This window comes from Acomys minous (assembly GCF_964271855.1).
Source record: "Acomys minous genome assembly, chromosome: 17".
NCBI lineage: Eukaryota > Metazoa > Chordata > Mammalia > Rodentia > Muridae > Acomys > Acomys minous.
In genome coordinates this window covers 23057270-23070307 of record NC_140500.1, presented here as the reverse complement: position 1 = coordinate 23070307, position 13038 = coordinate 23057270, and the positions used below count along the sequence as shown (strand labels likewise).

Below are 13038 nucleotides of genomic sequence, written 5' to 3'. Positions count from 1 at the left end.
GGTCAGCCTGGTCTATAAAATGAGTCTAGGACAGTCAAGACTACACAGGGAAACCCTGCCTCAAAAAACAAAAAACAAAACTCCCAAAACAAACAAACAAAAAACAAAAAACAAAAAAACCCCAAATATGTATTTATATAGCACAAGAAAACTGTGGCCCAACAAGATGGCTCAGTAGGCAAAGGACTGAGAACTTGAGATGGATGCCCCAGACTCACTTGGTAGAAAGAGAGAACCTGTTCCTGCAAGCTGTTTTCTGACCTCCACACATGTGCCAAAGCACATGTACACACACACACACACACACACACACATACACATATATATAAATATACACACATAAATATATACACACACATAAATACATATACACACATAAATACACATACAGACACATAAATACACACACAAATACATATATACACACATAAATATACATAGACACATAAATACATACACACACACACACACACACACTCATGAGCCTTGCTATGTGGACCAGGCTGGCCTTGAACTCACCAGAGATCTGGTGCCTCTGCCTCCCCAGCGCTGGCATCACAGGAGGGTACAACCATTCCTGGCTTCCTAAGTTCTAGGCATTGAACCCGGGGCCTCATGCGTGTAACCAGTACTGTACCCATGAATGGCAACCCCAGATCAGCTTCTAGATTCCTCATGGCAGTACTTTTTAGTGGGTCACCATTGCTCTTGTCAAACAGGACACACACAAGGAGTCATTTTATTCATCTCCAACTCCCAGAGGGTCATCTCAACCCTGTAGCCCAAAGGATGTGGAGTGGAATCCTTTCGTAATGGCAGTTTTGAAGAGTAGGTATGAAAAACGCAGGCTGATGTGGGAAACTTCTTAAAATCTTAAAACAGGGTGGAAGTCCCTGAAACAAAGAAGATTATATTTTATCCTCAGTCATAATTAACACTATTATTACTGTGAACAATTTTAAAATGATGAGCACACAGATGGTGGCGCATGCCTTTAATCTCAGCACTGGGAGGCAGAGGCAGAGGCAGAGGGATCTCTGTGAGTTCAAGGCCAGCCTGGTCTACAGGGAGGGTTCCTGGACAGAGAAACCCTGTCTCAAAAAAGAAAACAACAACAAGAGAATCCAAATGATGCCCCTTTTCTTTGGTAGTGTGACCGGCCTCTGCCACTGTGGAAAACAAGACTACCTGGCCCCTGAGGCTGGCATAGTAAGTAAGGCTGGGATAATAAAGCTAAAATGGAATCACTATGCGTTCCATACACATCTCACCCTATACCGACTGACCCGTTCCCTCCTCTTTCTCCTCCTCCTCCTCTTCCTCCTCTTCCTCCTCCTCCTCCTCTTCCTTCTTGCTTCCCAATAAAGGAGTCTTTTGTATGGTGTGGTTTTGGTGGTGGTGGTACAGATTTGGGAGACACAGTCTAGATTTACAGCCCAGCGTGGCCTTGACCTCAGGATCCTGAGTACTGGGATTTCAGGCATGCCTGGCTTCAGAAGATCTTCTTTTTTCTTTTAACATGAGTTAACTAGTTAAATTACTGAATATAAATACAAATGACAAAAAACGCGATGAGAGTATATGGAAAATCCTCAGAAGAGAAGCATAACTGATACTTCCTTTGGGGGGTATGGGGGATGGAGTTCTTTTTCTTTCTTTCTTTCTTTCTTTCTTTCTTTTTTTTTTTTTTTTTTTTGGCTTTTTTTTTTTTTTTTTTTTTTTTTTTTTTTTTTGGTTTTTCAAGACAGTGTTTCTCTGTGTATCCTTGGCTGTCCTGGACTCACTTTGCAAACCAGGCTGGCCTCACACTCAGCGATCCACCTGCCTCTCTCTGCCTCCCAAGTGCTGGGATTAAAGGCGTTCCCTACCACCACCCGGCTTTCTTTCTTTTTTTAAAAAAAGATTTTTTTGTTTATTATTTATACAGTGTTCTGCCTGCATACACAGCTGCACGCCAGAAGAGGGCACCAGATCTCATTATAGATGGTTGTGAGCTTCCATGTGGTTGCTGGGAATTGAACTCAGGACCTCTGGAAGAGCAGACAGTGCTCTTAACCTCTGAGCCAACTCTCCAGCCCTTGGCTTTTCAAGACAGGGTTTCTCTCTGTAACTCTCTCTGTAGATGAGGCAATCTGCAAACTCAGAGATCTACCTGCCTCTGCCTGCCAAGTGCTGGGACTATAAGTATGCGCCACCAGCACCTGGCTTGAATGCTTCTTTTTGTAAGCAAACTTTTGCCTCTTAAACATACAAGAAAGGTACGTGTGTGTCTACACCTTAATTCCAGTACTTGGAAGAAGAGGCAGACAGATCTCTGTGAGTTTCAGGCCAACCAGGGTTATATAGTGAGACTGTCTCGAAAACAAAACAAAGAGACAAATTTATGAGAGAGTCTAAAGAGATAGCCCAGGGATTAAGAGCACTGTGGTGGTTCCAATGAACTCTCCATCACGGGCTTGTGTATTTGAACACTGGTGTCTGGTTGGTGGCATGCTTTGGGGCGGTGACAGAACTTTAAGAACATGAAGCCTTGCTGAAGGAAGTACACCACCAGGGGCATCTATAAGAGTGTATAGCCTCCTGCCCACAATCCCAGTTAGCGCTCTCTCTCGCTCTCGCTCTCTCTCTCTCTCTGCTGAGATATAACTTCTCAGCTTTCTGTATCTCTATCTCAGGATCTGCAAGCCAAAATAAAGGCTTCCTTCTGTCAGCTGCTCTTAGTCATGATGCGGTATCACAGCAACTGTGCTACATAGTATCACTGATGCAAATAACTGATACAGGGCAGACCTCTCTTGTGGAGGACCAGGGTTCAGATCTCCTCCCACCCACCCACCTCAGGTGGCTCACAACCACCTCTAACTCCAGCTCCAGGAGATCTTCTGCAGACACCTGGACACTTACAGTATCCTTTCATAAACACAAGCACAGTAAAAGAGGAAGAGGAGGAAGAGGAGGAATTTCTAGGCATGGTAGCACAAGACTGTATATAACCCCAGTACTCGGAAGATGAGTACAGGAGAATCAGGAATTCAAGGTCATCCTCACTATATCGTAAGTTCAAGGACAGCCTAGGCTATATAAGACCCTGCCTTAAAACAGAAGCAAACAAAAAGCCAAAGTCACTTACTAAAGCGATGCAGTGGAGTTCCAGCGCATACATCCTCACCCACAGATGTGAGTACCTCGGCCAATGATCTTCATTTGAAGGTGGGTAGTTGACAAAATTCCTCCAGCAGTAACAACACTCTAAAGAAACACAAAATTTGGCTCATTTAACAAGTACAATGTGGGGGGCTGGAGAGATGGCTCAAGGGTTAAGAGCACTGTCTGCTCTTCCAGAGGTCCTGAGTTCAATTCCTGGCAACCACATGGTGGCTCACAACCGCCTATAATGTGACCGAATACCCTTTTCTGGCCTGCAAGTGTACATGCAAATGAAGCACTCATATACATAAGATAAATAAATACAAAATCTTTTTCAAAAAATACAATGGTAAATGGCTTAAAATTGCCAGGCCCATGCCTGCAATCCAAGCTACTCAGAAGGCTGAAGCGGGGAAACTGCGAATTCAAGGCCAGCCTGAGCTACATGGCAAAGCCAGGGTAGCAACTTCAAGACGTTGCCTCGAATACAAACTAGGGAGAGCAGGGATGTAGCTCAGGAACAGAGAGCTTATTTCCCAGGCATGCTTATCGCGTGCAAGCTTCGGCTTCAACCTCCAGTAGCAATGGCCACAAAGCATGCACTCTACATAAAGGCTTTGCCTCTTTGCCTCTAGAGGTTATCACACCCGTAAAAGAAAAAAAAAAAAAAAACCAGCTAGAGTACATTAGAGGCAGAGGGAGGAGTTGCTATCTTTTGGTGAAGGTCAAAGCTGGTATTCCCTCCCTCACTTTATGTTCGACCTCACTTTATGTTCCACCTCTAGGATTCCATCCCAGCATCCCCAGCACCTGGTGTCTATCCCCCTATCGTCACCGCTCTCTGATGAGTGTTCTGTTTTTACCTCGATCCGTCATGATCTGGATAGTCACGCCTCTGCTAATGAGGTCTCTGAGTCCTTGTCGGTTCCACTGATCCACGTGGTAGTAAAGCCGTGCTACGTAAATATGTAGAGTCACGTTGGGGAATCGGCTCAAAAATTCTGCAATGGCCTTGGAGCATTCCCCACAGGGACTCCAGGACATGAACCAGACGATGGAGCACCTCGTGGATGGACAAAAGTACCGTTCTGAAGTAAATTTTTCTATGAAGTTGATTTCAACATGTTTGTCGGTGTTTTGGCTCGTGTGTCGCCAGACACGGTTCCTTCCACCCCAGTTGATCTCATAGAGAAGACAGGTCTCTTTCCGAAGTAACTGAGGGTCAAAAATGACTTCAAACTCCCGAGGCTCAATTCTTCTCCTGAAACATAAAGAAGATTCCCACACAGTCTAAGAAATCTAAGAAACCTTTCCCCTTGTGCCTTTTAAAACAAAACAAACAAACAAACAATAAACAAGAAAACCTAGATCTCACATATTCCCACTGACTGCGAGATCATACGGAGCTGGAGATGGTCTTGATCTTTATTCTATTTTTATTTTATTTGTGTGTGTGTGTATTAGTATGTTTGCGTGTATATGTGCACATGCACTTGCTCGGTGCTCATAAATACACACATAGAGGCTGGAGGTCAATGTTGGAGGCCTTCCTCCATCTTCTCCACCTTAGTTTTCAAAACACAGCCTCTCCGTGTGCCAGAGGAAATCTTCTATGAGCTTATGGGTCAGTGAGCCCCCTGGAGCCTCTTGACTCTGCCTTTACAGGGTTGAGGTTATGTAAACAGACAGCCAGGCCTGGCATTTGTGTGGATACTAGCAATCCAAAATTAATACTTGTGCTTGAATGGTAAGCATGGTATCCAGCGAGCGACCTTCCCAGTCAGACCTTGAACATTTGATATTCCTGATTTGACCCAAAGGACTGGAATTACTGATGTGTGGGAACCCAGGGCTTCATGCATGCTAGCAAGTACTCCACCAACTGAGCTACCTCTCTACCCTTCTCTCTTAAAAGTTTATCTTTCGCCGGGTAGTGGTGGCGCATGTCTTTAATCCCAGCACTTGGGAGGCAGAGGCAGGCAAATCACTGTGAGTTCGAGGCCAGCCTGGTCCACAGAATGAGTCCAGGACAGCCAGGACTACACAGAGAGACCCTGTCTTGAAAACAAACAAACAAACAAACAAAAAGTTTATCTTTCAAATTGCCAGGTGTGGTGGCACATATAATCTCAGTACTAAGGAGGCAGAGACAGGAGGATGACAACAAGTTTGAGAACAGCCTGGGTTACATAGCAAGACTCTACCTGAAAAACAAAGCAGGAGCCAGGTGTGGTGGCACACATCTGTAATCCCAGCACTTGCGAGGCAGAGGCAGGCGGATCTCTGCGAGTTTGAGGTCAGCCTGGTCTACAAAGTGAGTCCAGGACAGCAAGGGCTACACAGAGAAACCCTGTCTCAACAAACAAACAACAAAACAAACAAACAAACAAAACAGGGGCTGGGGACATAGTTCAGCAGGTAAGGGCATTTGCCACCAACTTGAATTTCTAGGACCCACATGTTAGAAAGGGAGAAATGACTCCTGGAAGTTGTTCTCTGACCTCCACACTTGTGCATACATGTGCACACGTGCACACGCGCACACACTAAATAAAATGTAACTGTAAAAAAGAGAGAGCGCACCATGGTGTTTGTGTACCTCACACACACACACATGCACATAAATTAATAATAGAAGATGTTAGAAAAAGAGACGCTGGAAGGAGGGAGAGAGGGAGAAAGGGGATCTTGAGTCTTGAGGGGAGTCCTGTTCCTTAGGGTTGTCGCTGTCTGTCTGAAAGCTAAGACTCTGAATTCAGGACTGCACAGAGCGAGAACTCTCTCTGCAGCATGAGGCCACGGCTGTTTTTAATTCAAATTGTTCCCCCTCGTTCCTGAGCTATCACATTATCCACAACTGAGCCCTTTGAGCTGGGCATGGTGGTCCTCACCACGGTACTAGGAAGACTGAAACAAGCAGGTATGACAGTGTGAGACCCTGTCTCAAAACCACTGAACAAAGTGGGAGAAAAAACTAGAGGGAGCATCATGGGAAAAGCTGGAAGGGAGATGCTGGGTGGATTTGATGAACACATTATAATGCTGGGTGGATTTGATCAACACATTATATGCATGCACCGAGTTCTCAAACAATAACCTTGTCAGAAACTGAACAAAGAAATAGGTCCTATATTCAATTTCCCAGCACCTATGTGGTAGCTCACAACCATTCATAACTCCAGTTCCAAGGGCTCTCACACCCTCTCCAGACCTCTGTAGGTACTATACACACATGTACACATACAATCACATAGACACAAGCACATACACATAAATAATAAAAACAAGAAAAAATAAATATTTAAAAGCTGGACATGGGCACTCGGGAGGCAGAGGCAGGTGGATTGCTGTGAGTTCGAGGACAGCCTGGTCAACAAAGTTAGTCTAGGGCAGCCAAGGGTACACAGAGAAACCCTGTCTCAAAAAACAAAACAAACAAAAGGCTGGACATGGTGACACTTGCCTTTAATCCCATCGCTGGGGTAGCAGAAGCACACGGATCTCAGTGAATTAAAAAGATCAGCCTGGTCTATATATCCAGGGCTACAAGAAGAAAGAGAAGGAGGAAAAAGAGAAGAAGAGGAGGAAGAAGGAGGAGGAGGAGGAGGGGGGAGGAGGAGGAGGAGGAGGAGGAGAAGAAGGAGAAGAAGAAGAAGAAGAAGAAGAAGAAGAAGAAGAAGAAGAAGAAGAAGAAGAAGAAGAAGAAGAAAAGTGTTAACCCATTTAATCACTCACTTGGCTGAGGGACTGCCCCCTTAGAAAGGCCAGATTACTTTAAACCACTCCAAAGGAAATAGGGGGAATTATTCCTTTAATGAGATTATGTCATTTTCCTGCTGGAATTCCTGTCCCCTGTGCAGTTGCTACAGAGATGTCAGGAGGTTCTGTTGGGTCGGTCTGCCTTTCAGAGTCCTTGTGTTGCTTTGCTCTGTAGCAAAGAGCATGCTGGGAGTTTGCTCTGTGGTGCATACTGGGCCCCTCCAGCACCAGAAAAGTCTACTAAGATGCAGGAGGATGAGTGTTTACCTCCTCTTCTCTACCTCACTGCTGAGTAGCTTTTTCCTGAGCAGCTGACTCGGGAAGGGTGAGAGAGTTGCTATCACAGGATATTTACAATGTACAGCGGCATATGGTTTTCGAGTATTATCTAAAACACAACAAGGCCCCCTATGGAGCTGGGGTTAGTGAGTAGCAAAGCTTTGGGGGGGGGGGGTTTCAGAACTATGATGCTTGCCAACAAATTAAAAGGGCTCCTGAGCCAAGGGGGGAAGAAAGTGCACGCCTTTAATCACAGGAGCTGGAGGAGCTCTGAGTTCGAGGCCAGCCTGGTCTACAGGGCAAGTTCCAGGACACGAAGGGCTACACAGAGAAACTGTCTCAAAGAGCCTAAATTGAAATAATAATGGCGTTACTATTACAGGGCTCCTAGGACATCTAAAATGGGAACACGGAAATGACCATCTTCTGCCAGGTACAGGCTCTGCAGGCAGCTTGTTAACCACAGATAAGAACCAGGGAAGGGGACCATTTCTGACAAAGCAGATGGTGGGGGGCAGAAGCCTCCTGGGTCTCTGCTCCTATTCATTTAGAAGGCTTTCTGGTCACTGAATTGTGTTAGTAGTCCTAATGAGGTTGGCATTTATAACCTTTAACCTTGACTCAGGAAGACTTCGGTTTTTTCTTCTCTTGCCTTTTTCCTCCGGGAAGCTGGCTGGAGGCTAAGCAGGCTTGCCTTAGCCAGATAGGCTTGGCTCTCTCTACAGCTCCCCTCCACAACATGTGGCTGCTTGTCCACCATGTGGCTGACCTCCAGGCTGAGGTAACTCAAATCACATAACTTTTCTCTTTCTCTTCTCTGTCTTCCCTTCCGGACAGCTGCTGAGGATTTACTTTTTGTCTCTTCTAAAGTTTTTCTTTCTAAACTCTCATAACATTGTTCCTGCACTTTTTTTTTTCTGAGCCCATCTTAAATCCTTTTATTAACAAGCCTAAGAACCTCAAGAGGAGACCCAGATGCCCCCAGTAACATGTGGTGACTCTGGAGGGGATCCCCAAAAATGTCCAGTAATGTTGTGGAGCATCCACCAGAAAGGACCACTGGGACACGGGTCCAAGCCTACAGACAGTATCTATTGGCCACTACACTGGGCGCTCAGGACCCAAGTGAGGTCCCAAGCTTTTTTCAGGGTGAGCTTTTAAGCATAAAACCCACATCCTGTGTTGACACACCTCAGTTAGCAAAAACAGTTAGCCAGAAATTGAACTATAGAAGACAAAAAAGAAGGCTGGTATATTGAGAGACTTTCCCAGAACTATGGACTTTGATGGGCCAGGTCTTTGCTCTTCCTTTGGCAGGTGGTATTGCCTGCAAGCCAGTCCCCAAGGCATGAATGGCCCCTCCATCATGGCATCAGTTTTGTTTGTGTCTGGGGGCCTGTTACAATAGCCGTAATTTTTTTTAATTTATTTAATTTTATGTGCATTGGTGTGAGGGTGTGAGATCCCCTGGAACTGGAGTTACAGACAGTTGTGAGCTGCCATGTGGGTGCTGGGAACTGAACCCAGGTCCTTTGGAAGAGCAGAGAGTGCTCTCTCTAGCTCCAATAACAATAATTTTAAAAAGGCTTTTCGAGACAGAGTTTCTCTGTGTAGCCTTGGCTATCCTAGACTCACTTTGTAGACCAGGCTGGCCTTGAACTCACAGAGATCCAACTGCCTCTGCCTCCCCAGTGCTGGGCTTAAAGTCATGCACCATCACACCCGGCTACCAAAACAGTAATTTAAAAAGAAACAAAAAGTGATAGGAGCTAAACCCAATCACAGTAATCATAGAAATTAAGCTGAAGAAGAAGAAGAAAAAAAGTAAAGAATGGTAACAGTAAAAACACAAAACAAGAGCTGGGCATGGTGGCACACATCTTTAATCCCAGCATATGGGAGGCAGGCGGATTGCTGTGAGTTCGAGGCCCGCCTGGTCTACAAAGTAAGTCCAGGCAAGGCTAACACAAAGAAACTCTGTCTCAACACACACACACACACACACACACACACACACACACACACACACACACACCAACTCCACCCCCAGCTCCATGGATCAAAACCCAGAGTGAGAACAGAACTTAAGATCCCCAAGGAGGTGTCAGCAAAACTAAAACAAGGTGATTAATAATGACCAAGACAGAATGAAGAGATGGCTCAGCAGATAAGAGCACTGTCTAGTCTTCCAGAGGTCCTGAGTTCAATTCCCAGAAACCACATGGTGACTCACAACCATCTATACTGGGCTCTGATGCCCTCTTCTAGCAGGCAGGTGTACATGCAGATAGAGCACTCACATGAAATAAATAAAGTATTTTAAAATGACCATGATGATGACCAAGATGGCCTGGGAGCTACAGAGATGGCTCAGCAGTTAAAAGCACTGGCGGCTCTTGCAGAAAACCTGCATCTGGTTCCCAGCACCCACATGAAGGCTCACAGCCATCTGTAACTCCAGATCCCTGGGATCAGACACCCTCTTCTGACCTCATCCAGCACCTGGCATTCACATGGTGTATGCACACAGATGTGTATGTGAGCAAAACATTCATACACATAAAATAAATAAAACTAAAAAAAAAAGTCTGCTAAAATCGTTTCTAAGTGATCTATAAAAATCCAGTTTTTCAGAGACCAATGAATTGATCCTTCTCAGAAAGAGCCCTCAACAAGAGGCAGCAGGCAGCAGGCAGCAATGCACAGAACTATCAGGACCTAATCCTTAGCCCAGACCCCTCAGAAAATAACCCAGAACACGCCAGACTTGGCAGGAAGACTCATGTTCCCTAGAAAACTGCACATACAAACAAACAAACAAAAAAGATGCATCATGTTTGAAAGCCCCCACTAGGGCTTGTGGGGACCAGGAAAAGACAAACACATCCTCATGTGGTAGATAATGGGCTTCCTGAAAAATGGTCGGGGCAGCAGTGCTTCACCGTGGACTTAATTAAGCCTTTGGATTTAACTCTGGCTTCCAGAGAAGCTGGATAGAAAATAGATAGATAGATAGATAGATAGATAGATAGATAGACAGACAGATAATAGATAGAGATAGATAGATTATAGTTCTCTCAGCCAGGACTTTGCATAAATCTTTGAAGAAGATTTACACACCACGCCTGGACAAAAAATATATTCTTAAAATTCATGATGGCACATTAAAAAAAAAAAAGACAAATAGTTAACATGTGTTCATGTAACTAGGTGTAGTGGTGCACGTCTTTAATCCCAGCACTCGGGCAGGCAGAGGCAGGCAGATCTTTATGAGTTTAAGGCCAGCCTGGTCTACACAGTGAGTTCCAGGACAGCCAGGGCTACTCAGAGAAACGCTGTCTTGAAAAACAAAAACAAAACAAAACAAATTTTCAACTAACTATTTAAAAGTATTTAAAAAGCAAATCAGCAAATAAGCTCATATGTACATTTTCTTTCTTTCTTTTTTTAAGATTTATTTATTGATGGACAGTGGTGGCGCACGTCTTTAATCCCAGCACTTGGGAGGCAGAGGCAGGTGGATCGCTGTGAGTTCGAGGCCAGCCTAGTCTACAAAGTGAGCCTAGGACAGTCAAGGCTACACAGAGAAACTCTGTCTTGAGAAAAACAAAGAAGGAGGGCTGAAGAGATGGCTCAGAGGCTAAGAGCACTGGCTGCTCTTCCAAAGGTCCTGAGTTCAATTCCCAAGACCCATATGGTGGCTCACAACCATCTATAATGAGATCTGGTGCCCTCTTCTGGTGTGCAGGTGTACACTGCTGACAGAACACTGTATACATAATAAATAAGCCTCTTTAAAAGAAAAGATTTTTATTTATTTATTTATTATGTATACAGTGCTCTGTCTGCATGTACACCTGCAGGCCAGAAGAACTGAACTCAGGACCTCTGGAAGAACAGTCAGTCTTCTTAACCTCTGAGCCATCTCTCCAGCCCCCATGTATATTTTCTTAAATCCTTTAGTTTTCTTTTTATAGTAACTATAAGTATTCTCTGTCCCTCTCACAATTGGCTGAGGTTCTTTTGGGAGGAAGGAGACTCTCCAGACCCTAATCACTGGCCGGAACCAGGAAGTTGGAAGTCAGAGAGGAGACCAGGGGTGTGTCCAGTGTGATGCTAAACTCTTGTCTCCAGTGGTGTTAGAGAAAAGAATTGACAGCTCTGTGCGGTCTTTGATCAGCATCTCATCCTCAGAGAAGCCACACAGGAATCTTAACAGGACCTTGGGTATTTAGGGACATAAAACACACAGTTTAACATTTAGACCCTGGAGAAATTTATTTTAAAACTACTTTAGTATGTATACATACACACACATATATAATTTTACCTTTTTTTTTTCCGAGACAGGGTTTCTCTGTGTAGCCTTGGCTGTCCTGGACTCACTTTGTAGACCAGGCTGGCCTCGAACTCACAGCGATCCGCCTGCCTCTGCCTCCCGAGTGCTGGGATTAAAGGCATGCGCCACCACACCCAGTTGACAAAATCAAATTTGCATGCTATAGTCCTATAATTCTTTTTTGTTCCTTTGTTTTAATGTTTTAAAATTATTTAGTTACATATCTTATGTGAGTGCTCTGCCTGCATGTTTGCCTGCATGCCAGAAGAAGGCATCAGACCCCATCATAGATGTTGCTGGGAACTGAACTTTGGACCTCTGGTGGAACATGCAGTGCTCTTAACCACTGAGCCATCTCTTCAGCCATGGATTTTTACATATCCATTTCTTTTTAAAAATGTTATTTATTTATTAATTATACAGTATTCTGCCCCCATGTATGTCTGCATGCCAGAAGAAGGCACCAGATCTCATTATAGATGGTTGTCAGCCACCATGTGGGTGCTGGGAATTGAACTCAGGACCTCTGGAAGAACAGGCAGGGCTCTTAACCTCTGAGCCATCTCTTCTGCCCTCAGTCCTGTGATGCTTACATGTCCATATCTGTGGGATTCAACTGGGGGCACTGTGTCTGTCTTACCTCAGAGTGGGATCAACAGCTGCAGGACCTGTAAACCAAGAGATGCTTTTGTCAAATAACAGCCAAGTTCACATTGAGCTGCTATGCAAACACATTCTAGTCTCTCAATTCTACAAATCCTGTGGGAAAATGAATGTAGAAGCCAGCGCAGCGGGGCACCCCTCCCATCCCAACACAGCAGACGCTGTGTCACGAGGATATTTGAGTTCAAGTTCTGCTTAGGCTACACTTTGAGATCTGACTTCAAAAAAAAACTTTTTAAAATCAATCTAATGGGAAAATGACTTCTCAAAGGATCCAAGAGGTATAATTTGGAAATGATGAAATATAGATTATGCGTATCTTTTAATTTTTATTTATCTTTATTTTATGTACACTGGTGGTTTGACTGCATATATGTCTGTGTGGGTGTTGTCAGATCCCCTGGAACAGAAGTTATAGACAGTTGTGAGTTTCCATGTGGTTGCTGGGAATTGAACTCAGGACCTGGGAATTGAACTCAGGACCTCTGGAAGTGCAGTCAGTGCTCTTAACCACTGAGCCATCTCTCCAGCCCCTCATTATGCGTATCTTATTCCAGACTCTGTCATTCTACCCAAAACATGCCAACTAGCAATGCAGGGTATTGAATGGTCATCAGATGAACATTAGTAATGTCTACTGCAATCATATCCTATTTTCTCCTCTATTTTTTTTTTCTCAGACAAGGTTTCTCTGTGTAGCAGCCCTGGCTGTCCTGGACTCTCTTTGTAGACCAGGCTGGCCTCAAACTCACAGAGATCCACCTGCCTCTGCCTCCCAAGTGCTGGGATTAAAGGCGTGTGCCACCACCATGCCCGGATCTGTATTTTTTTCATATACCACCACCTCTCAA

The 13038-nt window shown here is 44.6% G+C and overlaps 1 protein-coding gene across 2 annotated transcripts in view; it reads right to left on the bottom strand.

The window, feature by feature from the left end:
• Nucleotides 1–407: 407 nt before the first annotated feature.
• Nucleotides 408–13038, bottom strand: part of APOBEC1 (apolipoprotein B mRNA editing enzyme catalytic subunit 1) — a 30147-nt gene continuing 17516 nt past the window's right edge. For both annotated transcript variants that reach the window (XM_084765978.1, XM_084765977.1), the window contains exons 3-6: nucleotides 12165–12192; nucleotides 4011–4408; nucleotides 3131–3249; nucleotides 408–893 (exon numbers count right to left, since the gene is read on the bottom strand). In XM_084765978.1, the coding sequence (XP_084622104.1) occupies nucleotides 765–893; nucleotides 3131–3249; nucleotides 4011–4408; nucleotides 12165–12192 (674 nt within the window). In that variant the 3' untranslated portion in view covers nucleotides 408–764. The remainder of the gene's footprint in view (nucleotides 894–3130; nucleotides 3250–4010; nucleotides 4409–12164; nucleotides 12193–13038) is intronic.